Here is a 26479-nt window from a genome sequence, read left to right as displayed (position 1 = left end):
TTGAACTCAGCTATTCTGTCTCTTGGGTCTTTAGGTCCGACCAAGCCTCCCATTCTACACGCCGGGAAAGTAACGAAGACCAATTAGACACAGTCCCTGTTCTGCAAGCAGAGATATGCTAATTGGATACAAAATTTGGAAACAAGTCAGAACCAGCCAAGGCAGTAAGTGGTAAGAAGCATCCCAGCGAAGCAGGCAATAGTGCTACGGGTTTGCAGAAGCGAATGGGGCAGACAGGAAAAGATATTAACTAACAGGATTATTGTTGAGTGATGGGATTATGAACGGTTACACTTTCTGTTTCCTACTTTATCTGTATTGCCTAGTTTTCCCATAGTGAATAAGTATTGCTTTTGTAATAAGAAAAAAAAATATTTATCTTTAGAAACTTTTCCCTTAAAAATTTAAAAATACATGTTCTAAGGCAAGTCTCCAAGGCAAGCTTCCTCCCTGTCATTTCCTTTGCCCTCCCACAAAGCATGCTGTATTACTAGTTTTTAAAATAACTTTTCAGGGCTTCCCTGGTGGTTGCGAATCCGCCTGCCAATGCAGGGGACACGGGTTCGAGCCCTGGTCCGGGAAGATACCACATGCCGCGGAGCAACTAAGCCCATGCGCCACAACTACTGAGCCTGCGCTCTAGAGCCCGCGAGCCACAACTGCTGAAGCCCGTGCGCCTGGAGCCCGTGCGCCGCAACAAGAGAAGCCACCGCAATGAGAAGCCCGTGCAGAGCAACAAAGAGTAGCCCTCGCTCGCCGCAACTAGAGAAAGCCCGCGCACAGCAACGAAGACACAACGCAGCCAAAAATAAATAAATAAATAAATTAAAATAACTTTTCAAATATACTCTGTGCATGTACAGGCATATGCTATATATACTTAAAAAAATATTTTTTCAAGGCCACATTAAATTAAATCTTAAGCCGGGAGTTCCCTGGTGGTCTAATGGTTAGGATTTGGTGCTATCACTGCTGTGGCCCAGGTTCAATCCCTCCTCGGGGAACTGAGATCCTGCAAGCCACGCAGTGCGGCCAAACAAAACAAAAACCTTAACCCAAGGAGTCAGGATGGGCTGCTGAGGAAGAAAACATCTCTCAGCTTTTGCTTCACCTACCTCCAAGAAACAGGGCCAGGACTCAGGTGAGGTAAGATGGGCACCTGCTTTGGGCACAAAATTTAAGAGGCACCAAAAAACTCAGCAATCAAGATAAATAATATTTTAATTCAATATTTAAAAATCCAAATTAATGCAAAAAAATCCCTGAGAAACAAAACATCGAAATTGTATTTTTGTTTTTTTTGTCTGTGCGTGTGTCTTATGGAATCTTAGTTCCCTGACCAGGGATTGAACCCCGGGCCCTCGGCAGTGAGAGTGTGGAGTCCTAACCACTGGACCGCCAGGGAAGTCCCCGAAATTTTAAATAAAAACAGAACTAGGAAAAAAAAAAAAAGGGGGCAGATCCCGGTTATATGGAGGCTGAAACATATAATTGTGGACAGGGGAGAAGGGAGGCTTCCTTAAGAAAAAGATTACAAAATTACAAGTAAAAATTAGGTAAGAATATGAATATTTAGAATGAGGAAATAAATAACAACAAAGTATACATTATTAAAAACCTAACCTATACCACAAACATCACAAACTCCAGAAAACATAATTTTTTAATTGCCTAAAATGCTTCTATCATATGTTTTCCCCCTATATTTTTGTAGGAACATTTTGGAACATCCCCTTCAAGTTTCCTTCATATATCAGCTGTAAAAGTTGTATTACAGGTTTGTGCCCCCAAACACAGGACTCTGATCAACTTTTTAATTTTTTTTAGATTTTTTTTTTTTTGATGTGGACCATTTTTAAAGTTTTTATTGAATTTGTTACAATATTGCTTCTGTTTGATGTTTTGGTTTTTTGGCTGCAAGGCATGTGGGATCTTAGCTCCCAGACCGGGGATCGAACCCGCACCCCCTGCATTGGAAGTCGAAGTCTCAAACACTGGACCTCCAGGGAAGTCCCCAGGGCTCTGATCAATTCTATTTCACATGATAACCATCAAAAAGTATTCCTTTCCCCACGAGCCTTCCCAGAGCATCTCACAACACGGCAGCTGGCTTCTTCAGTGCCAGCAAGAGACCTAATCACAGAAGTGACACCCCATCACTGTTGCGTAGGAAGGCATCTCTAGGCCCTGCCCAGGATAAAGGACAGGGGATCACACTGAACACTGGAGGCCATCAGAACAGGCCACAGCAAAATGTGCCACTTTGGCATAAGGATTATTTTGAGCTGAAGAAAATCAAGAAACAACGTTGAGAAAATCAAGAAAAAAACCCTCTCTGCCCTCCCCGAATCTGGCTAAAAGCTGGACATAATTTCCATTTGCGAAGCTGTCTCCCTCCCTCATACCAGGAAGAGGAGGAGAACTCAGAGACTCATTGATTCTAGGCTCTTATCAGCCCAGAGACAGCACCAGAGGAATCTACACAACAAACCTTACTAGACAACCCTTATCTTCCATGAGTTTCTCTCATATATTTATCTTCCTGGGTTTGCCACTCCTAAAACTATAAACCCCCTTTCCTTGTCTTGTCTCTTCTCTACATATATATGGTTGTTTGTTAAGATAGTACTGTCGATGAAAAAAACTATGTTGAGGAAAAAAACTGATAGTTGATCTAATAAAGAAATGGAAAATTTTATTCAGGCCAACCTGACGATTTTAATCGGGGAGACAATCTTTCAGAAAGCTCTGAGGACTGTCAAAGCACAGTTATGTAAGTTTTTGAGACAAAGGGTTATACGTCAAATGATGTATTATTTACAGTTTATACAATCTAGATCTGCATATACAGAGCAAGTAGTGGGTCATCCTGACTCTGTAAGATTAAGAAGGAATGGTATCTCCTAAGGAGGTCTGGTTAACGCAGAGGCGAAATACACTCTAAGGGGTAGTGAGGAGGCCCAAATGAGCAGAGAAAAAAATGGACGTTTAAATTTTTCTTATCTTGCCATAAAATATGTATTTTACTTCATTGCATGACTATGCGAACACATCAGAAGGGGCCCGAGAACACTTACGTGTCCGTAGTTTCACCATAAATCTGCCTCTGAGCAGAAGTCATCATTACTAACTGGGCTGTTCCAGAAAAACGTCCCAAAGGAGGCAAAAATCTGGAAACTGCCTTAAAGACCAGGCAAGTTCAGTAAGTGGAGGTGGCAGGACGCTCCAGGCAACGAGGAGAGCACCAGTACTTTCAAGGGAAGAGCATCCTCGAGAGTGCTGGTTTTTATATGACGGTGAGGATGGTGATGGTGACATTTGTGGTTCTGCTGTGGAATGCTTTGCTCAAACCAAAGCTTGGCGAAGCCCAGTGTGTAAACCAGGTAGAACTGCCCTTTCTCAGGCAGGCCTGGGGCCCTGCTGCCTTGGCTCACATCAGCCCAGGGGGTTCCTAGGGGAGCTCTGCAGAAAATGTCATCTGAAGGGGACGAGACAGGAGGGTGTGAAAGCCGATGGAGTCACATGATGTCAGGTGAGGGGTCTGGAGCATACGTAGATGTGCACAGTGGTGTCACAGCAGGCTACGACTCCTCCATCAGGGCTGCGCACAAGACATCTGCACGAGACAAAGAATTCCATGAAAAGCGAGTTTCCCTCCCACCTCTCGCCCCCAGTCCCTTGGTACGGCTCCCCAGAGCCATTCCTCTGTCGACAAGATCTTTCCAGAAATACGCCAGGCACACACAGAGATGTGTTCTGTATATATCAGTTTTTGTCCACATAAATATCCTATCCTTTGTTTTTTTGCTCGTTCATTTCCCCGCCCCCCACCAAACAAATCAACCCGGTTTGTTCTCTTGGGGGAAGTTGGTGGGAAGGAGAAAACTCGGAACAGGAAAGTTCAGAGAAACTTCCACGTGACTGGAGGGCAAGCAGACAGGGAGGAAACGGCCAAGCTCTGGGGTTACACCTGGAGCCGGATCCCGCTCTACCCCCTACGAGTTGAGAGCACATCCCTTGACCTCTGTGAGGCTCCATTTACTCTTTCTTTCAAAATTATGATAATAATGCCGTCCTGTTAGGACACTGGTCTGCAAGCGGCAGAAAGCCCAGTCACGCTGATTGAACCAGAAGGTTGTATTTATTTATTTATTTTTGAAACCTCACATGGTAGGAGGTCCAAAGACCAAGCTCCTTGGTTCTCAGTGACGGAGGGGCCGTGCCACCCCCCAAGCTGGGGTGTTTGCAAACAGGGGTACGGATTTCTCCGTTGTCACGATTCCTGGGGCTGCTAGCGGCATTTTGAGGGTAGGGCTCATGGATGTTAAGGATCTCAGACTGTTTGCAGCGGACGGTCACAACAAAGAACTGTCCTGCTCACAACGCCAGTAGCCTTCACACTGAGAAACCCGAGTGCCTCAAGGACCCTGTGTTTCCCACGCTCAGGAATCGCGTCACCTCTGAAGGCTGGCAAGGTGGCCTCGGCTGTCGTGGGCGCTATAGCACCGTCGCACCTCCTCTTGGCAAAAGGATGGAAGCTTCCTCTCGGACGTCCCCCTCGCGTCTTACTGGCTGGGTCACTTGCTCATTCCTGAACCCCTCCTAGGGTCGGATGAGACAGGAGCTCTTCTGGATGAGGGGGCCGGCCGCCTGGGGGAGGGGTGGGACATCTGCGAGCAAGATGGGTACCAGCCCCAGGCCGGCTACAAGAGTCAGAGGCTGCCTTAGGATCCTGGAAGGAGGCGCCGCCTGCGGCCACTCTTGCGCGTTCCCCTCCCCTTCCCCCAGGGCCTCTGTAGGGCTGAAAGGTGCCCCCCTGCAGCCTTACTGCTGCCTCCAATCTCCTCCCTCGCAGAGGCTCCCTGGCCTCCCTGACCAGGTCAGATCCCACCTTCTTAGCATCTGCTGCAGGGGCTGACTCTCTATGTACCTGTGTGGCTTTCTGGTTAACCTTGGTCTCCCCCGATATATGGAGAGCGCCCCGAGGGTGGGACCTCCGACGTTCCCACCAAACAGAGTGGGACAGGGCTGCGACCACGGCCCGAGGGCCCTGCGAGCGGGGCCTCCTTAAGTAAGTTCGTCTCCCTCCTGTCCCCGCCCTGGAGCAGCTCCAGCCGCAATGAGGTCGGAGCCCAAGAGGGTCACCACAACCTCACAGTCTCTGTGAAGTCCTATTTCATCTTTAAGATAGTTGGCAAAGTTTGTACTTCACTCCATAATACGTCAATATTTACGTTAATGTAAAAACAGTGATCTTCTTTCCCAAATCTTTTTTTTTTTTTCCCCCCACACCTCCCGGCTTACCTCCGCAGGGAAAGCGCGGAGTCCTAACCACTGGACCGCCAGGGAGTTCCCGCCTTCTTCCCCAAATCTTGATGTTGTTCCATCTTGACAAACCAGGTGTATCTGGGGCCTCTTGTAAGTCCTCAAGTTGAGATGCCGTCATGGCATTCCACACCGGGCACGGGCGGGCCCGAAAGATCCCAGCAAGGGGACCCGGCATCAGCACGTTCTTGCTAGAAATACTTTGGGGCCCATCCCGGGCCTACTGACTCCGAAGCCCTAGGGTAGGGCCCAGCCGTGAGCTCGCACACCCCCGCCAGATGACGCTGACGCGCGCCAGAGTTTGAGAAGCCCCCACTTAGAGACTTAGAGGCAGGTGGAGTCAGCCCTAGAAACGAAGCAAAGCAAAACCAACAGCGAGAAAACACTTCGGCCAGTCTCCTCCCCTCCCCCCGCCCCCCCCCCGCTCGGGTTCGCGTCCCTGGAAGGCGGGCGGCGAGCGGCGGCCCCCGCTCCGGGCGGCCGGGGCTGTGGCGCGCGTCCCGAGGGCCCCTCTGCTCAGGCCCGAGCTCGGAGCGTGGCGGGCGGGACGAGGGGAGGAGCGGGGACGTGCCCCCGGGCCCCGCGGGAATGGCCTCCGGTCGCTCTCGGCTGGCGGCGGCCCGCCTCCCCCCGGCCCCGGCCCCGCGCGTCTCCGCACCGCCTCCGCCCCACAACTGGTCCGAGTGCCCCCCGCGCCGGGCCGGGCCCGCTTCCGAGCGCCCAGAACTTGGGGAGGAAGGAAGATACCGTCCCCGCTGGCGAGTTTCCCGCAGTTGTGCGCCTGCCCCGGGGACCTCCTGGGCCGATGCGACCGCCGGGAGGAGACCGCCCTGCGACCCTCCAGAGGGCAGGCCCGTCGGGACCCGCGGGGCCAACTTTGCGGACTGGAGAACGACGGAAGCTGAGCGCGAGTTCACCTGGAGCTCCGGAGGCAGGGCGGGCGCGGGCCCGCTGAGGGGGAGGGGGTGAAAGGGAGCCCCGACTTCCGCGCCGTCCCCCGTCTCCGCGGAGCCCTCGGACCCCGCCCGCCCGGGCCCAGCGGCCGCGCCTCCGGGCGCCGGGCCCTCCCCCGCCGCGGGCAGGCGCGACACCGAGTGGCCGCGCCCGGTCCCGGCCCGGCCCGCATCCTCCTCCCGCTCCGCGCTGGGCACCCCGGCTAAAACCCGGGGCCTCCCGACTGGGACTGCCTTCTCCGCTCGGGCCGGGGCGGGCGCTGCGCGCTTCTTCCACCACCCCAGGCGTCAGGTCTCCAGAGAACAAGTCCCGGGGCCAGACGGCGTCATGGAGTCCCCGCGGGCGCTGCTGCTAAGTTTGGAGGCGCCGGGACCTGCGCCTTTTGAAGACACCCCGCCTACCGAGGAGCCGCCCGCCCCGGGCGTCCTCTGCACCGAGGGTGGCGGGGACGGCGGCGGCACGTCGGCGGCCCCGAGCCCCGACGCCGAGTCCCCGTGCCCGCAGGGAGAGGCTGCCCCCCGGGAGCCGGAGGAGCCGCTGGGAAGCCGCCGCCGCTGCCGCTGCCGCGCGCGCTCCTGCTCTCTGCCCGCCGACCCGACCCTGCAGGCGGCCAAGTTCCTGCAGCGGCGGCAGCCGCCTGCCCCGGGGCCGGATGCGGAGGGCGGCGAGAGGGCCGAGGACGCGCCGCACGGCCCGGGCTGCTGCGCCAAGTGCAAGAAGCGGGTGCAGTTCGCGGACGCGCTGGGGCTGAGCCTGGCCAGCGTGAAGCACTTCAGCGAGGCCGAGGAGCCGCAGGTGCCGCCCGCCGTGCTCTCCCGCCTGCGTAGCCTCCCGGCGCGCGCCGAGGACCTGGAGCAGCTCCCGGGCCTGCTGGCCGCGGCGGCGGCGGCGGCCGCGCCCCTCCGCGCACCGCCTCCCCGGCTGCGGCCTCTCTTCGAGCTCCCCGGGCCGAGCGCCGCAGCCGAGCGCCTGCGGCGACAGCGCGTGTGCCTGGAGCGCGTGCAGTGCTCGGCACCCTGGGGCGCGGAGGTGACCGGCTCCGGCCGGGTGCTGGGCTGCCCGGGGCCGCGCGTCGTGGCCGTGCGCTACACCTTCACCGAGTGGCGCTCCTTCCTGGACGTGCCGGCCGAGCTGCGGCCCGAGCCAGGGAAGCCGCCGCCTCCAGAGGCGCCGTCGGGGGAGCCGGGGGAGGCCGAGGAGGAGCCGAGCGCCGAGCGCTTCCACTTCGCGCTGTGCCTGCCGCCGGGCCTGCAGCCCAAGGAGGGGGAGGACGCGGACGCTCCGGGCGCCGCCGTCCACTTCGCCGTCCGCTACCGCTGCGCCCAGGGCGAGTACTGGGACAACAACGCGGGGGCCAACTACACGCTGCGCTACGTGCGCCCTGCCGACGCGCGCTGAGCCCGCAGTCCTCGGCAGCGACGCGGGAAGGGGCCGGCGGCGCGCGGAGCCGGGGCAGCCGCGACGCTTTGCGGAGCGCCATCCTCCTGGAGAGAGGGAGCCGCTCTCCGCAAGCTCGCACCCCAGACAGATCCCGCCAGCGGGCACGGAGCCCTACCCGGCGAAGCGCCCTACCTTCCCGGCCGCTTCCCCGTCGCTTTGGCCTCTGGAGTTCTCGCCGCGCGTCGAATGGGAAGAAATCCTCAAGATTCCGAGCAGTGGCTTTCTCCACGAAAAAGGCTCCTGACTCCGGAGCGAGGCTGCAAAACCTTGGGATGTGTTTTTAACTGTGGACGTCCCCTCGGGTCTCAGGGCGCCGTCGAAGCATCCCGCCGCCTCGCGGCGAGGGACGGCGTGAACTGCGGGCCCGCGGGAGCCCGCGGGCCTGTTTCTCGAGAAAACCAGGTGGGGCCTTGGCCGGGCAGTCCTTTTCTCTTACGTAGGATCTGGGAAGTGTTTGCTGAGGCTCGTGCGCTCGTACAAATGTCCTTTTGAAAAGTAAAGGCCACGTGCACGTCTGTTACTTGGTATTTCAGCTCCCGGCAGTTTGGGAGACCTTGGCAGCCGGGCCATCTTCTTCGGCGGGTGATGCTGCACTTTAAAATAGTCAAACAACAGTATTTTCAAATTTCCCTTCTTCCATCCCTCCTGTCTGATGTGGAAAGGCCCAGATTTCCCAAAATGGGCTAGAGCGTTCTTAAAAGTGTTCTGGAGAAGTCGTTCTTTCCCCGGGCAAAATAAGATGCTTGGTGAGTTGAAATGCCGGCGTAATCGGCAGGCCTTGGCGGTGAGCCGTCGGAGGCGGTCTTTGGCCTCCAGCCTCCAGCCGCGATGTGTAGGCAAAGCACATCGTAGCTGCTAGACTCCTGGGCCATTAGCAGTCAGAGAAGCCGGACTCTCGGTGGCTGGACTCCAGGCCGGGGAGATGAGGGACGGAAAGGTGGCCTTCTGTCCCTCTTGGAGCCACAGCAGGGAGTGGTGGCTTGAATGATGAAGCATGCCCAGCAAGAAAATCCTGCTCCGAATCCGGTGGGCACCAGCCTGGCTGGCCTTCTTCGTTCACTGCTGATGGCTGTGGATGCCAAGATCAGGGCTGGCGGGCCTCGGGAGGACTGGATTTCTTCATACGTTGGTCCTGCCTTGGTAACTTGTCTTTCTCTGGTTTTCACATGTTCGAGCACAGGGCTAGTACAATCAGTTGGTTTTGTGATGCTCATCTTTAAGGGAGGGATTGTTTCACTGTTGCTTCCCAAGAACCCGGGTAGGTATCCTACAGCCCATGGGCCAAATTCAGCCTGAAGCCTGTTCTTGTAGGGCCTGAGAGCTAAGAATGTTTTTTACATTTTTAAATATTTGGAAAAATTCAAAAGAAGAATACTGTTTTCGTGACACATGAGAATTGTATGAAATTCAAATTTCAGTGTCCATAAATAAAGTTTTATAGGGACACAGCCATGCACGTTCATTCACATACTATCCATGATTGCTTTCCTGCTACAAGAGTAGAGTAGAGCAGATGCAACAGAGACCATATGGCAAAGTCTAAAATATTTACTATCTGGCCCTTTATAGAAAGTCTGCCAACCCCTGCTCTAGAGAAGTAGTATATTTTTTTAAACTATATATTGAGAGTCATACTTAATAAAGCAGTTAAACTTTTAGTAAAATTTGTCACTTGAAGTAAACCTCCTTTGGGTAAAGATAAAACTGGTTACCTTACTCTCAGGAATCTTGGTTGGTTACAGTAAACACTAAGACACCAAATGTACAATTATTACTGTACTGGGGAGGAGAATCTACCTGCTTCTTATTTCTAAGAAATAACAGAAAGTCAAGGCAGCTAAAATATAGCACCCATCTGAATTAACATCAAGCTACAAAAAACTGCCAGATATTTCGATGCCTCAAAATGGGATGTCTCAAGCTATAGGAATATTTAGATTGAACTCTGGTTTGTAGACATCCTTTTTGACTATAGCAGTGTTTGCCAGGGGTAACTGATCATGGAAAAAAAATCGAAGTACCAATTTATTAGTGGAAAGCCATCAAGTTAATGAATTACAATTTACTCTTGGAGTAAAGCAGACTAAAAAATGGTCACGTGGATGAAACAATACCTAATTCACATGTGCTTATAAAAAATCAATAACAATAAGCATTTATTAGAATTACATAACTTATTTTTCTGCTACTAAATACAAATGCAATCAAGCCTTTTCATTCTATGTCTGGTATTGGGCCTGGTATATCACTTCCTTTTTAAAAGCACATTATTGCATAATAACAACACCTAAATACATTTTATATTTTTCTTATGTATTTATGAATACATTTTAGTTGAAAAGTATTGATAGTGTATATGGCCTATAACACAGTTTGAAATGCTAGTTTATATGGTAGTAATGCACTCTTTTGAATTGTTTTAGATTACTTAAAATTAAATTAGGAACACAATATAATGATCAAAATAGAGAGCCTCTTGTCTGGTATCTTTTAAAATGGTAACCCATTAAATCTAGAATAAAATACATAAGAAATGGATTTTTAAGAGGTATTTACAGCAAAAATTTTATTCTTATAAAAACCATTACTGATTTTCAAAAGTATATTTTGGAATTCAAACAATTTTAAGAGTACTTATTTAACAATATAAGAACTTCAAACGTGGCTGTTGGGAAAGGAAATCTAGTTTTGCTCTCCCATAAATCTTGGAGAAAAGCTCTTCTAAGGTTCAGAAATTTGTAAAATATTTTCAACAGCCCAGTTTTTCTGCATGTGGTTATAGCCTTTCAAAGTCCTGGAACTGGCAGTCTTCTAAATGTCAGTTTAATTTTATGAAGTGCCAACTTTTTATTGTAGACTTCACTTTGTGAAGAAATGTAAGGACGTTAAAATAGGTCTTTTTGTTTGTTTGTTTCTGAAAAGTTTCAAAGGAAGAGGCAGTACTGAGGAAGTATTTACGAGTGTATTTCCTGAATGGAATGAACACACACACACTTATCTCCAAAGCAAAATTCCCACAATGCAGCTTGGCTTTTTGTGGTCATATTTATCACAACTTGATAAGTGAGGGTCATTCTACTTGAAAATGTAATAGCTTCAACATCTCACCCAGCTCTAGTGATCAAAAACTAAGTTCTGCTTAGCTCAGCTAATGATCCTGACCTCCACCAGACAGACTCCAGTTTCTTCTCTATAAGCAAGGGGGTCCATGGATCGCTGGGTCAGGGGATGTTGAATGAAGTGTGTGTTCCAATCTAAACAACAGTGTCATAAGAGAATTCCCTGGCGGTCCAGTGGTTAGGACTCTGCACCTTCACTGCGGAGGGCGCGGGTTCATTCCTTGGTGCGGGAACTAAGATCCTGCAAGCTGCGTGGTGTGGCAAAAAAAAAAAAAAAACAGCAACAAAAAAACACGTGTCAGAAGCAGTGGCTGGAAATGTGGCCTTCTGTACGGAACAAATGTCCCCTGATAAGCCCCAGGTTTATGAAGCAAGGTGACCAGTCGCTTCCAAGTCCTAACTGGGGAGGCCGGGACCCCGCGCCAGGGTGTGGGCACTGGAGCCTGGGAGCTGGTCGAGCACTGGGGCCACCAAGTGTCTCTGTCCAGGCAGGAGGGCCACAGCTCAGGCAGCTTTCCTGTGGCACTAGGGAGTGGGCATTTGTCACCCAGAGCCTGGGCTGTAGGGACGGGAACCTTCTGACAGGTGCGCAGTGCGTTTTCCACCTGGCCGTGCCCTCACCTGCCGGGCCCTCCTTCTGCCCTGAGCGGGGCAGGGCTTCCCTGGTGACGCGGTGGGTTTTGAGCCACGCAGAACCTGCTCATTTCATTTTTGGAGATCTGTGTTGGACTCTTGCTATATCATTTTACGAGTCGTCCGTATTTCTGCTTTCTGGTACAACGGTTTTTGCACATTTTAGTATGCTAAGTTTTCTCATTCCCCGACTCATTTGCTTGTTTCTTAGGAGCATGTGGCTTGGAGCACTTGGGGAATTGTGGTCTGTGTCGTTGTGTACTGTGTCAGGAGTGCAAGGAACAGCCTTCAGGAGGAAATGGCAGGCTTTGCCTTCGTGTGACACGGAACTGACAGACATGCCTTTTCGGCTCATGCAGTGGACACGGGTTTATAGGTTCAAAGAGGGCACCGTGGCATGTGGTAACTTAACAGGCAGCCCTGGCAAACAGTGAGCTGTTTGCTGTCCAGCTTTGCCCGGTCAGTCCCCGTGATGCCAGGCCTGGACGGTCTTCAGGATGGGGGTTGTGTTTTGTACAGTCACAGCGGCAAGGGGCTGGGAGCAGGGCAGAAACCGACAACCTGGGCCCAGGCCAGTGACCCCAGCTGTCCTCCTACAGGGCCATCCTGGCCTTATTGTCAATAAGCGGGCCGGTGCCTGGAAACCCCCAGAAGAGGCTGACCCTGGCTTCTCCTCGGGACTAGTGATGGACACTTTCCACTAGGTGACCTGCTGTGTGTCCTTGTTCCCCTTTGGACTCCCTTCCCCTGATCGGGGAGATTTTCAGGACGCAACCCTAAATGGTCCTTTAACCCTCCCAAGGGCTGGTTGCTAGAGAGCTAACACTATAACTTTAGGTTCATTAGGACCTAAACGCCTTTAAATCTTTTTGGGAGACGTTGTATTTGCATCTTGTAGAGTTTAGTTCTTTGGCTTTGCCCCCTGTGAGTAGACACATTTTGGCAAGGAAAGAAGTGAGTGACATTTGGGCTGAATGGAGATTTTTTGAGATGGCGGAGATCAAGGGCTTGCTTTTAAGATGGGCTAGTAAGGTGTGCCTGGTGGATCTAACAGAAGAGTAGAAGTCTATTTAGGTCATGAGTTCAGAGCCAGTTCGGCCCGGAAAATCTTTAGATACACAAACACCTCTGGTAAAGCAAAGACATTTTAGAGACACTTACAGACTTAAAGAAATGAGAGCAGTGTCATTACTCATCCCATTCATATTGTTGGCACTGCTCAGGTTCTCTGAAACTTGTTAGCTCAAGTCACTACCCCAGGAGAACCAACAGCATCCTAAAGTATCCCAAAATGGGAAACTCGGTCTGAAAATCTGAATTGAATAAAGATTGAAAGCGGGTGGGTTTCGTGAACTAAGCTTGGAACATTTAATCTCCAAGTTGAAAAACGCATGAGCACATCCCACAGAAGGCCTTTCTACAAAGAGCTACACGTGTTCTGTTGAGGAAACATCCACTCCAAAAGACAAGAAGTTTATGGTCATGGGAAACTCATGGTCTTTATAGGGGCCCCTGGCAGGGCTCTCTAGAGTGTTTGTGGGTCCAGCGCCTCTCTGGACAGCTTTGGGTGAAGAACCCCTGTTATCAGGAGGCTGTTCTGGGGCAGCTGAAGCAGGATCTTGCATACCCTGAGTAGGTGGAAGAGGTTACTATTTCTCGGAGGGAGTTCGGTTTTGTCTCATTTTTACATTATATAAAAGGAAATGTGCGTTTATATTCAGAACCACTTTAAATGGCCTAGAGAATTCCATTTGTATGTCCCTTTCAGTCTGGTTAAGAAGTTGTGTTTTTATGCACAGACTTAAGCCATGTTGTTTATAAAATTATCTTTTTCAGCCAGGAAGTCCCAAACCCTGTGTGTTACCCATGTCACAATGAAGTGCCGACCCTGAACTTAGTGAGGTCTATTTGTTGTATTGGGATTGTAAATATAAATCTCATTCAGTTTGAAGGCCCCTGGGATATCTACTAATTGATACTGTGTGGATAAGCACAGATATAAATGGCTATTGCAGGCAAGTCCTTAACAATGAAATACACAATATGTTCTTTTGGGAAAAAAAATAGTCCGCGTTTAGAAAAATCTGTGAGTCCCCTGCTTAGCTCCCATCCTCCCCGCCTCCCCGACCCCCAGATCTGAACTAGAGGTTGCTTTTACCAGATCCTGAGTGATTTTGGACTTTGCTGTTGACCAGATAGTCATTAAAATGAATTTCTCTATTGGTGTGATTGCCCTGAAAGACTAGTTTTTCTGGCCGAGGAAACACCTTCAAAACGGCTGTAAGGTGTTGAGTTCTGAGGCTGGGGGCTGCCCTGCCCTGCATGGCCCACCAGGATGGAGCCAGGAGAAGGTGCAGGGGAGGAAGCGCTGCTTTGGGCCTGGGCCGAGTGGGCTGAAGGCTGCTGTGAAGGCCAAAGCGTAGCATCTTGGGCCTTGGCTTTCGACTCTGCCACATCCACGTGGCTCAGGAGACCTCACCAGATGAACCTGTTAGAGCCAAGGGTTTCTGAAGCCGTCGGCACCATCCTCTGTAGGTACAGGCATGAGGGGCCCTGGCAGACACCTGTGACGTGTTACCTGTACGTGACGGCGGAGGCTGGGCATTGTCTGGCAACAAGTTCCGGCTTCTGTGAAGGCGCTCCCTTTGTGAGCCATGGTCTGACTTCCGCAGGTGAGCCCAGAGCCCGGCGTGGTTGAGGTCCACGGCCACTGCAATGTCACCAAACACCCACGTCACTCCTCCAGGGTCTGAAAGTACAATGTAGCTCACCCTGGTATGTCTGGGATCCCCGAGCTTTCTCAGGGGACTGCCTGTGACAGCTCTGACTCGACAGGGGCTCCCAGCCCTGTGCGGGGTAGGGGCGGATCTCAGGGTCCAAGATGACCATGGCTGTTGGGGGCACAGAGCCTGCCCTCGCGAGTTGGAACCAGGGGGCCCGAGTGGTCCTTTATCAGCCACGCAGCAGTGGCAAGAGTGGGCGCTCTTCCAGACAGGATATTTTAATGTGATTATATGGAATTTTGTACAGTTCCTTCTAACAACGTGAGAGAAAATAACCTCATTACCCTGCCTTTTGAAATCTGCCTGAGCAATGTGCCCCGTGGAATGTCTGGGGTGAGTAACAAATTTCTGTGAATGTGATTTTTGATACTGTTTATTTAAACTGAGAACTACTGTAGTCCAAACCCAGCCCTTGTGTTTCTCCTCGGTTTTTAAAAGGATGATTATATTTTTGTGGTTTGAAAATGTCTTTTCAATTCTAAGGATTTTTGGGGAAATTTTCTGTTTGCTGCTCTGCTGTATGGTGATATTTCTGTATGTGTTGCACCTAAAAAAATGCTGAACCCAAAGTCCTGATTTGAATAAAGAATGTAAAGCAATTTGGGACTTTGAAAGCTGTCACTGAGTCTGTGGACGTATCCGGTGGTCACAACTGGGATGGGGGCCGGGGGGCGAGGTGGCCACCGGCACCTAGTGGGCAGAGGCTGGGGGTGCTGCCAGCATCCTACGATGCACAGGACGGCCCCCAGCAAAGGGGTCCTGAAATCTCAGTGCTGAGGCTGGAGAACCCTGAGCTGATAGTACTGTCCCAGCTTTGATTTCCTGGTTTTGATAATGTACTAAGGTTACAGAAGATACTATCACTGTGGAAAGCTATGTGAAGTATATAGGGGAATTCTCTGCTTTTTCTGCAAATTCTTGTGAGCTTCAAACCATTTCAAATAAAAAGTTAATAACAACAATGTCCAATTAAACTTTTTTTAAAAAAAGAAAACCTGCCATTGCGAAGCGTGTACAGCGTCGTGAGGCGCCGTGCTAGTGGGGAAGCACGCTTAGCCACCGGGGAGGTGGCCTCACGTGGGACAGATGCACCTGCTCCAGGTGAGCCAGGCTGGCAGCGGACACAGCTCGGCCCTGGCTGGCTGTGTGCTCTCAAATATGTCCCTTCCCTCGTGAGCAGGAGTTTTCACGTCTGCCAAATGGGGGCAGTAATTCTTGCCGCACCACACAGCTGTGAGCATGAAGGGAAGTTATTCGTGGAGTGCCAAGCACACACCTTGTTCTCAGCACCTTCCTCTTTCTCTCTGGCCTCTGCTGGCTGGTTTCTACTGGCTCCGTTATGAGGATGGAAACCGTCTGACTTCACCTGAACAGGGGAAGAGTGAATGAATCTTCTAATTTGGGGAACAAATTGTAGGGGCTCCCACTGTGAGAACCTGACAGACTGTTCTTGGTACCTGGGCGGACAGCCAGTTGTTTCTGCTGTTCACAGGATGGGATGTATATTACATGTATATTACACAGATATCTGTACAAGGTACATATGTTCATCTGACTTCTATCTTTGCATTTCCTTGCAACAGCTTCTTCAGAGATTATCCGTCCTATGTTAAGCAGCTACGTTTGGGGGCCTCCTGTTTGTTGACTGCCGTCTGACATTGTTGAACAGCCATTCTTTGTGGCCTGTTTCGGTTCTGTGACCGCCCACTCCTGACTCACCCCCTTCCCCTCAAGCTGCTCCTTGTCAGTCTCTGTTGGGGCTGATTCTCCTGTCTGTCACCCTGTCCTCCAAAAATTTTTCAACATTCTGTTCTCTTATAAAGAGGCTACGAACTCCATGGGGTGTGTGTGTGTGGGAACTGTGTCTAATTCTTTTTGTGCCCCCCCGCAGTGGCCAGCATGCCCTGAGCCAGCTCGTCGGAATCCATTCACTGTCTCTGCAAGTGTCGATGGGGCACTGCCCATGCGGCAGGCACAGCCGTGGCCCTGGGACACGTGGGGATTAAGACCTGCGGGGCGTGGCTGTCACGGAGTTCACGTTCGGGATGGTTGGAGCTTTGCGTGGACGACTCCCGAGCTGCATCTATGCTCACATTTCCACCTTCCTTTCCTCTCCAAGCCCCAGCCGGCTAGCTCCACACACGTAAGGAAATGCCATTTCCCCCCATAAATCTGACACTCGGCATCCCTGGGGTGGGTGCTGTGAGAATCTCTGTTAGGGGAGGGCTGGGAGGCCAACGTGGCCCTGCCTGTTTCTCTCAGGTGGGTCTTCCTCGTGCTGGAGGGCGCAGGTGGTCTTTGGACAAAGGCTGCTGCCTTCTACCGCAGGGAGCTGCTTCTCAGCCTAGAGCCTGGTCTGTCCATCCACCCCTTTACATCAAACCTGTTTCACGAGCAAATATGTCCAGACGTCCAGGGAGTGAGACTGTCACGTTGAAAACCTGTTTGGCGGCATCTACTGAAGCCGACCATACACATAACCCGCTGATCAGAAACTCCACACTCGTACATCAGCGTGTACATGTGGGCACCAAGAGACACGTGCAGGAGGTTTACAGCAGTGTTGTTTGTAACAGTCAAAAGCAGGAAACAACACATGCTACAGTCCTGACCAGCCACCTGGAGATCTTCACGCAGCACCTGAAACGGCGTGGACGGCACAGAGGAGGGAGACCCAGGTCCACACACCCCACGTCACAGCTCCCTGAGATCCAGAGCCCGCTAGTGCAGTGGCGGGCAAACCCACCGTGTCCTAGCTCGGCACTTATGTCTCCCTCTTGCTGCGGGGAATGGCTGATTGAGATTTGGTTAGATCCCCCCAGGATGCGGTGCTGTTTGCCGGGAAGATTTCACCCAGTCCTAACAGCCGTCAGTCAGGAATGGACGCTGAGGGATTCCTCCCGCCCGCCCCTCACTGCTGCCCACGGTGACCTGCTCCACGGATCCTGCTTGTGTGAGCTCATCTGTCACCCATCCTCCTGAGGGTGGGAGGGAGGCCACAACTAGGGCGTGTGTACTCTCCTGCTGGGAGGGTCTCCTTGGGAAAACGGATTTATTTAACCCATGCCGACTCTTACACTTGGCAGTGTTGTTCCCTGTGGCCCACACCAGTAAGAAAGACGACATTCTGTCTCTACTGACCTTGTTTTCCTTGTTTCTTAGATGGTGCAAGACTTGGGTTGGGAGGCAGGGTGCTATTTATTGGGTACCTCAGAGACTCCAACACAACTCTAGGAGATGGGCATTACTCCTATTTTATAGCTGGAGAAACTGAGCTCGGAGGGGTTGGATAATGTGCCCAGCGAGTAAGAGGCTGGGCTTGTACATACAGACGATGGACTATTCCTCAGCCATAAAAAAGAATGAAATGATGCCGTTTGCAGCAACATGGATGGACCTAGAGATGATCGTACTAAGTCAGAGAAAGACAAATATCATATCACTTACATGTGAAATCTAAAAAAATGATACAAATGAACTTACTTACAAAAAGAAACAGACTCACAGACTTAGAAAACAAACCAAAGGTTACCAAAGGGGAAAGGTGGGGGGGAGGATAAATTAGGAGTTTGGGATTGACATGTACACACTACTATATATAAAATAGATCATCAACAAGGACCTACTGTGTACTACAGGGAATTCTACTCAATACTCTGTAATAACCTATATGGGAAGAGAATCTGGAAAAGCATAGATACATGTATATGCATAACTGAATCACTTTGCTGCACACCTGAAACTAACACAACACTGTACATTAACTATACTACAATATAAAACAAAAATTAAATAAAGAAAAAGAGAGAGGCTGAGCTTGGATTTGAACCCAGGACTGTCTGACCCAGACCCGCTGTTGCTGCAACAGACACAGACACAGAAGAGACTGCGTCTCTGCAGTTCAGCCACAGGAAAGGGAGGAGAGTTTCCCTGGCTCCTCCTTTCCTCCTTGGGCCTCTCAGGGGTGCAGCCCTAGACAGCTAGACTCTTCATATCTGGACAAGAGGTCAACCTCCCTCTCCTTCCTACCTCGGTCCTGTCACCGAGTTCCCGTTCCCTGCTTCTTCTGGGGGACTGACATGGGGACCAAGTTCCCTTTTTACTGGGGAAATTACCTACTAGAAAATGTGAACTAACTTCTTGCAGGCCCCATATTTCAATAAAACACAGCATTAGTCAGTGTTCCAAACTGCAAGTTACAGAAATGAACTCAAGCCAGCTTGAGCAAGTGGGGTGCTGGTGTGCTGGGTCCCGGGCTCTCCTGTGGCATCTAAAGGCGGCTGGGGGGCTTCCCTGGTGGCGCAGTGGTTAAGAATCCACCTGCTAATGCAGGGGACTCGGGTTCGAGCCCTGGTCCGGGAAGATCCCACATGCCGCAAAGCAACTAGGCCCGTGCACCACAACTGCTGAGCCTGTGCTCTAGAGCCTGCGAGCCACGACTACTGAGCCTGTGCGCCTAGAGCCCATGCTCCGCAACAAGAGAAGCCACTGCGGTGAGAAGCCCGCGCACCGCAACGAAGAGTAGCCCCCGCTCGCTGCAACTAGAGGAAGCCTGCACACAGCAACAAAGACCCAACACAGCCATACATAAATAAATAAATGACTGACTGACTGACTGAATGAATGAATGCAGCTGGGCCTCTCCGGGCCTGGAGGCCCATGCGACGCTCCTGGAATCTGGAGGGTCTCTGCCTCACTGTCTCTGCTCTGTGTGCTGCCGTCTTCTCTCCCTGCAGACTGGATTTCTCCTTGCCTCTGTCTCCAGGAGAGATCGAAGTCTGCTCTGTCCCTCCCGAGTCTGTCACTTGAGTCCCAGCACACAGCTCAGGTAGAAACAGAACTCTCACTCCCAGTGCTGAGTTTCTAAGGGAAAAAATTGGGTCCACGCTGGGTCAGGGGTCCATCCCTGTTCCATCAGCTGTGGCCGGAAGTGGGGGAAGGACCACGATGCAGAATGGTTGTCAGGAGCCCCCGATTCCTGTTGTGAGGGGGCAGGGAGGGCCCTCGTGAGACAGCGGATCCCCCAAAGTGTCTCCACTGCAAACAAAGCGCACACACGATGATGTGAAATGTCGACGTACAGCCGTGCAGCGTGTGCGCGTGGACGTGCGTTTGCCTTAAGGGGCTGCAGCGCTGCCCTGGACCTCAGCATCTCAGCGAGGGGCAGGCACCCTGCCAGCGTCTCAGGATTGAAGCACCTGAGTCCCTTCACTCCCTTCTTTCTTCTGTGTCTCCAGTCTCCCATCAAGCCTGTCACTCGGATTCATTCTTTCCTCTGTATCCCGTCCACACCACCACTGTCCGCAGTCAGGCTGCAGCCCCCGCAAATCTACGTTATGGCATCAGTTTCCCGGCCAGCTCTTCACTCACAGGCGTCCTCTGCATCACTGTCCGGTGAATCTGCCGCAGACACCCTTCCCTGCTGAAATGCTCCCTCTCCCACTGAGTAAGACTCAGACTGCTCAGCCCAGAACCTGTGGCTCAGAAGGAAGCAATTTCTCCTTTTGTATCTCACCGCCTCCCCGCTTCCAGCACTACCTGATCTCTGACTCTGCCAGGTAACTTATCCCCTTAGCCATTTACACACATGTCTTCAGTACGGTGCCAAATGTACTGTAATTAAGGGAAGGCTCCACATCTGGTCCATCTCTACATCCCCTAGGGCGTCTGACACAGTTTCTAAATGAACGATAAAGCGGCTACCAGTTACCGCTGGCTTACTCGGTAGCAAACACAGTAGGAGAACTTCACGTGCATTATGTGTTTACAATCCTGACAGCAGCCCTGTAAGTCCAGGATGTGACCAGCTTCATTTCATAGATGAGGAAACAGAAGTTTAGAGATGCCGTCAGGAAGAGGCAGAGCTGGAGGATGAAGGAAGGAACGACTTTCTGGGGTGTCTGTCGCTTGGCCGACCTTGAGGCCTTGTCCTTACTTTCTCCACAGGAAGCCGATGAGGAACCAGGATTTGCCCCCTGTCCCCGTGAACACTCACCGGTGTGCTGCCTCCCTTTTTCTTTCTTTCCTTTTTTTGGCCGCGCCATGCGGCTTGTGGGATCTCAGTTCCCTGGCCAGGGATTGAACCTGGGTCCTGCAGTGAAAGCACAGAGCCCTAACCACTGGGCCGCCAGGGGAGTCCCCCTGCCCCCTGACACATACGCTCTCCACCCTCCTGCGCCGCCTCTTCACTCTCCCCTGAGGCTTATCCCAGCCCCAGGATCTCTGAGCTCTCTCTGGCCCGTGCTGCTCTCTTGCTCTTGCGGCCTGGCCAGCATTTGGTCGTTTCCTGGTTGTTCTCCACGTGTTGGGCTCCCCAACAATGAAGTCAGATTCTCGGGGGCAGGGACCCCTGGCCCACATGTGCCTCCTCCCCAAACTGCTTGCTCTGCCTTGAGTACATTCAGAACTCTCTTCTTAACCCTGTGCCTGTTGGGAAGACATGTGAGGGAACAGTTATTGCTGGGTGAGCAAGAGCTAGACGTCCCCTTTCTTTTTCAGCTGGGTCCAAATTCTGCTTTAGGGATCGCAGAAGACAGGGAGGAAAAGTTTTTCGTTCAGAAGAAGCTGGAAACACACTTGTTGGGTCAGACACTGGACTGGTGGCTGGTGAGGGTTCCGAGGGGCCGAGGCCCCCCCACCCCCCCGGCCCATCCATGAGTTCCCTGTGCCTTTGCTGAGGGCCAGCTGGCTTCACTGCCCAGCTAATCCCAAATTCATATTCTTATGGGCCATGGGCTGGGCTGAATGTTCTGGCCGACCCCAGACAGCACCAAAGTTCCTCATGAAGCTGGGGACGGATCCTGAAGATTTCTTGCTGAATTGTGCCAAAAACTAGCACTCAGGGACTTCCCTGGCGGTCCAGTGGTTGGGACTCAGCGCTTTCACTGCCGGGGCCCGGGTTCAATCCCTGGTCAGGGAACTAAGATCCCGCAAGTCCGGCGGTGTGGCCAAAGGAAAAACAAAAACCAAACCAAACCAAAGCAAACGCCTAGCTTTCAGATGGTCTCGAGGATGGTTTCTTTCCTTTTGATTAATTGCAAGCTTTTAGAGCTAGAAAGGTCATTAGGGGTCTGGCCAGTGCTGACCCCCTCGAACACAAATGCAATAGCATCCCCGGGTCTCGGGCTGTCCTGCCCAGTGGCTTTTTTTTTTTTTTCCTCCCATCACACCATATTCCTGTCTTCCAGTTTTTTTTTTAAAAGAATTGTTTTATTTATTTTTGCAGTCTGAGTTACTGATATATCGTTTCACCTCTTTGAACCAGCTTCTGTTTCTAGAGTCCCATTAGGAAGTGTGAGGCTGTGTTTTTAAAGTGAAAATACGTGTTAAAATTTGGCAAATTAATAATCCTAAATATGTTACCTGTTTGAAGTGTGAGTGGAAGAGTCTATTTGGCAAATCTTGACAAGACTCTTAGCATTAATATTGGAGTCCTTCATCATATATCCTATATGTGCTTCGTATACCACACATATGCACCTAAATGAAATACTCCTTTAAAAACTCAGAACCAGTTATACTGTTATTGAACTCTCTGTATTCAAGACAGATGAAGTCACATGAATTCACTTAGTAACTGATGGGAAGTTCTACTGAAATATTTTAACAATGTTTCGCTGACATTTAGGTGATACCCTCTGTAACTTTCTGGCTGATGAGACGGAAGTGTTTCTATTTCGTACCACTGAACTTCCTATGAAAGCTCATCACTTTAGTAGGAAAAGGATGCACATCATTTACAGGAAGTCGTTTTCCTGCCAAACCTGGACCCCTGGAAGTCCAGCTCCTCTGGAAGGGGCATCCAGCATGTCCAATGGCTGACATGGCCCTTGGGTCAGCACGGGGATGTTGAGTCTGAGAACAAGCTCAATTCCAGCTCCACTGGTGTCAACGCTTGCTCGTGGTCTAATTTCAAGACAATGAGACACCGACTTTCTTTGCCGTCGCTCTTATGGTGTCAGTGGTCCCTCCAGGTAGAGACACACACAGATTCATCTCAGAGTTCTCCTCTGGGTTCTCTCTTGAGGGTCTTTGGACTTAAAGCTTTGCCCTTGAGCAAAAGCAAGAGCATCTATCATCTTACTCCCCAAACAGGTTTCAGCACGAGAAGCCGTTTTCATGAAAGGTTCCCTGAAGGACTAATAAGGGCTGCAGACAGACTGAAAAGGGAAAATCCTATTTGTTCTCAGGGGTGAGGTGAACCATTGTCCATAGAGATTCTGGGCAAATGGTCAGAGAAAAGCCTGCTTTCTCCACCAAGTTCCAGCTTTGTGCCAGATCCTCTTGTAACAGAGCAAACACGAGACGCGCTCCGGGGATGCACGGAGCACAAGTCCTTGTAGGCTGTTCCCTTTGTTGGTAAGAACGAGCATCAGCAGAGCGTCCTGCCTTTGTCTGCCGACCTCACTAGCTGTGTCCGTGCCCATGACCCAGATGGCGTGGCTGCTTCCCGTGGCTTCTGAGTCACGCAGTGACCACCGTCATGAGGCCACTGCACAATTTAACAGGCAGAACTTTTAAAATGTTCTCCAACCATCCCCAGGGTTGTCTGCAATCAAGATTTGGTCATCTGGGTTCTGACCATATTTATCAAGGCACTTTGTGTCCAGGAGACACCGTCCCAAGCTCAGAGAACATTACTCTTGGTGTAGGAAATGCTTTCTCCTTCTGCTTTCTGAGTGCTTGTCATTTCTTCAGCTGGTGCTACAAGTGTAGCCTGGCCTCAATCCCTGAGCTATCCTTTCGTCTAGAAAGCGGGCAACAGTTTGCATGAAGTCCCTCATAAAAAAGCAGCCCCTCTGTTCTAAAATGTACTTGTGTACTTTCTGTATACTTGTTGAGGTTTTACTGTGCCTTTTAGTTTCATTCTTGGAAGGACATTCTCAGAATATGTCGACCAACTTTCCTCAGCCCTTTGTTTTTTTAATCTCATGTCACCTTTTGCTAAATATGGAAAAATTTCCCCTACCCCTCCTGTTCCCGATGATGATATATATCTATCGGCTTTACCTATAGAAGGAGAATATTTGTTCTTCAGAGAGCTAAGGGGAAAGTCTCTTTATAAGGGTCTTTCAAACTACTTTATTCCAGTGGATTTTTTAAAAAAAATAAAGCGAATATACAGAAATGATTATTTTCAACATTTGGAGGTAAAAGACACATTTGTAGACGCTAGTCTTTGTTTGAACTTGAAGTTGACTGGACCTAGCAGGAGAAAGCGTCAGACAGTGTTCCCCCCTGTTCTGTCTCAGGTGGTGGCCTACGTCTGCTCAGCCATCCTGGCCCCAAACCTGGGGCTCCTCCTGTATGCCCCTTACGCCCGGTACACCTCACATCCACTCAGTCGGTAGTCCTGTTGACTCTATTTTCTTTTCTTTCTTTTTTTGGTCCTGTTTTGTTCTTAATGTACCCCCCAGTGGGGTCCAGTAGTTAGCAAGCCCTTTTGTCTGTAAGACACGTGACACCTGTGCCCTGAAGATACTCGTGGAAATGGCCCTGCACAGGAAACCCACAGTTTTGGCTGAGGTTGCCTGCCTACTCTTCAAAGTTTGCTCTGTGGCCCTGAGTAAGTAATAAATAAAGGTTTTATACTAGTTCTCTGTATTAGTTTGTCACTGCTTCATCACAAACCACCCCAAAGCTCAGTGCCTTAGACAATAGTTGATTATTTATCACAGAGCTAAGGGGTGGCTAAAGCCAACTGACCTAAGCTAGACTGGCCTGGGGGGCTCTGCAGGGCGTCTCTGCCCCACGTGTCCCCTGCTCCCCTGGGAGGAGCAGCCTGACCAAGGCAAGTTCTTCTCAGGGTGATGCAGACTGTTTCCAACATCACCGGCCTAGGTGAAGCCACCACCATCTGTTGCCTGGATTACAAGTGTTCAATCTGAACCCCCCCATTTCTCCCGCCAAAAGTTGGTCTCCCTGCATCCCCCCCAATCTATTCCCACTATAGCAATGTGACCTTTTAAAAATACAGACAAGATCCTGCTTAAAAACCCCACTAGCTTCTTGCAGTCCTCGGGTCCCCGCCTCCCAACCCAGCCTCGCCACCAGCCACCCTGCGCTTCCTTTAGTTCCTTGGGTTGCACTGTGTTTCCTGATTCAGGGCTTCGCATGCGCTGCCCCCCCCGCCTGGAGAGCTCCTCTCCCTGCCCTCTGCCCAGCCCACCCACCTCTCGTTTCATCTGAAAGCCCCCTTCCTGGGGAGGCCTCCCCTGACCCTCACCGTCCCCTCCTGCAGCACCCGTTTCCCCATCTGTCGCACTTGGCAGACCCGCCGTTTTCTCCTGTAACCCTCTTGCGAGGCTGCAGGCTCTGAAGGCAGGGCTGGGGCTTGGTCGCTGGTGTGTCCCTGGCTCCTGGCACCGGCTGGCTCCCAGCCAACACTGAACAGATGAGGAGATGAGCGACGGGCAGTGGGGGGAGGGCTGGGCCTGCGCGTGACCGACTGGAGATGCTGCTGAGGGTCTCAGCTTTCACACCTGGGCTCGGGGGTGAGCTCGGTGAGCTCCAGTGTCTGCTGGTCTGAGGTCTGTCATCTCTGTGGCTCCTTCCCGCCTGTCGCCTTTGCTCCTGGATGTTGGGTGGCACACTTGCTGTGCCCAGGGACTTGAGATGTTGCGTGAGGCTGGGGATGGAGGGAGGGAGGTGACAGCTGCTTGGTGGCAGCAGGGAGAGGTAAAGCGAGCAACGCCAGCTCCATCTGGAGAACGAAAGCCACGTGCTTGGTCTCCCAGCAGCGAAGTGTTACAGCCAGACCAAGCACGTGTTACCTCTGAAGGTCTAGAAAGCAGCACGCTTGGTCCCTGTCCCAGGAGAAGTTGGCTTATACTGTGGTATGTCTCACTTCCTCAGCGCTGACACTGGAAAGCGTCCTCAGCCGGAATCCCGCCTTTAGGACAGTCACACGTTCCGTTCCGGAGGCTGGAGGCGGGCCGCGACGGAGGGTTCGCCCTCCCATCAGAGTCCTCACCGCGAGGCCTCAGCTGGGGCCTCGTCGAGCAAATGGAGGGCTTTACACAAGCGGCCCTCCCCACAGGGGCATCACCTTGGGTCCTCTGAACCGGGGGGCACCCAGTGCGAGGTGCTGCCTGACGTACCCGCACCGGCAAGTTGAGGGATCCCTTTGTGGCTTCTGTCACAGAATTCTCCTTCATGCCTTTCCAAATTCCAAATGCAGAGTTAATTTTATCTGAGTTGCAAAAGTTAGCTCTGTTCATTAAGGCTTGGGGCATGTTCAGACCCATCCGTGCGCTTTAATTAACAAAAGAGCCACCCGCTGTTGAAGGCCTGCAGGACAGAGCTCCGTTTGCTTGCTCCACTGCCTCTGTGACTAAGACCTGGGGGGAAGTCTCCTGTGGAGCTGCTATCCTGCTGGCAATTCCAGAAGAATTGCTGGAATTGCTGGGGAGAGGTTCAACTCTGGACTTGGGTTTCCAAGTAGCAGCTGCTTTAATTGATTAAGTGTAAATCAGAGGTGACTTCCGTTGGCTGGCACAGTGGTCGGATGTAGTTGTTTCTGAGTGACCACACGCCTGCCTGGTGCAGAGGGGAACGTGCCCCAGAGCCACACCCCCGGCTGAGATGCTGCCCCGTGACAGTCAGCGGAGGGGGGCACACGCTCCCATTCCCTTCACTGTCTCCCTTCATTCTCACACCTCGGCCCTAAGATGTGCAAGGATCTGGGTTTATAGGGGTAACAGATCTGGGACCAGCCAAGGGTTGGTCTCACAGGCACACAGGACTTTATCCATGGGTCAAAGCATCCAGAAATCACACGTTAAATTGCCAAACAGAATGACTACACGTTTAACCTACTTGGAAGGCACCATCACAACAATATCTACGATCCATAGATAAGGTGGGCAGTCACGGTCTTTAACACGGGAGTGAGGACGTGGACCCAGACCACTCGCGCTCGGCTCACATGACTGTGAGAATTAAAATGACGCAGGGAGCGGTTCAGTGGCAGGTCGGTGATAGTCAAAGCTATTTTAGGACCTGTAACTACTTACATGAGCTTGTTCCAAACCCAAACACGCGAGTGATGAATTCACTCAGTACTGTTTACGGAGGTAAGCCAAGAAATCTCCCAGTGTCCGGGTCCCTCATAAAATTCCCAGAAGTCAATTAAGTTATTTACTACCTTATTTCCCTGTTTTTAACTGATGTGTTTCCAAGGATAAATGCATACAAATACTGTTTTTACCTGTAACATCCTCAAAG

General features: G+C 51.4%; 2 protein-coding genes across 3 annotated transcripts in view; one reads left to right on the top strand and one right to left on the bottom strand.

The window, feature by feature from the left end:
* The window catches only part of LYRM4 (LYR motif containing 4), a 189997-nt gene that overhangs the window by 41535 nt on the left and 121983 nt on the right, over positions 1-26479 (bottom strand). The window lies entirely within an intron of this gene.
* On the top strand, positions 6562-11118 carry PPP1R3G (protein phosphatase 1 regulatory subunit 3G). Its single transcript, XM_082344596.1, has one exon. The coding sequence runs from the start codon at positions 6607-6609 to the stop codon at positions 7675-7677; it is 1071 nt and encodes a 356-aa protein (XP_082200722.1). The 5' UTR covers positions 6562-6606; the 3' UTR covers positions 7678-11118.

The sequence above is a fragment of the Balaenoptera borealis genome (genome assembly GCF_965194805.1).
Source record: "Balaenoptera borealis genome assembly, chromosome: 12".
Lineage (NCBI taxonomy): Eukaryota > Metazoa > Chordata > Mammalia > Artiodactyla > Balaenopteridae > Balaenoptera > Balaenoptera borealis.
The sequence above is the reverse complement of the archived record's forward strand: the minus strand, read 5'-3'. Positions and strand labels throughout refer to the sequence as shown.

Excerpts from the sequence above, each read along its gene's own strand:
- PPP1R3G (XM_082344596.1), top strand. The coding sequence starts at position 6,607 with ATGGAGTCCCCGCGGGCGCTGCTGCTAAGTTTGGAGGCGCCGGGACCT.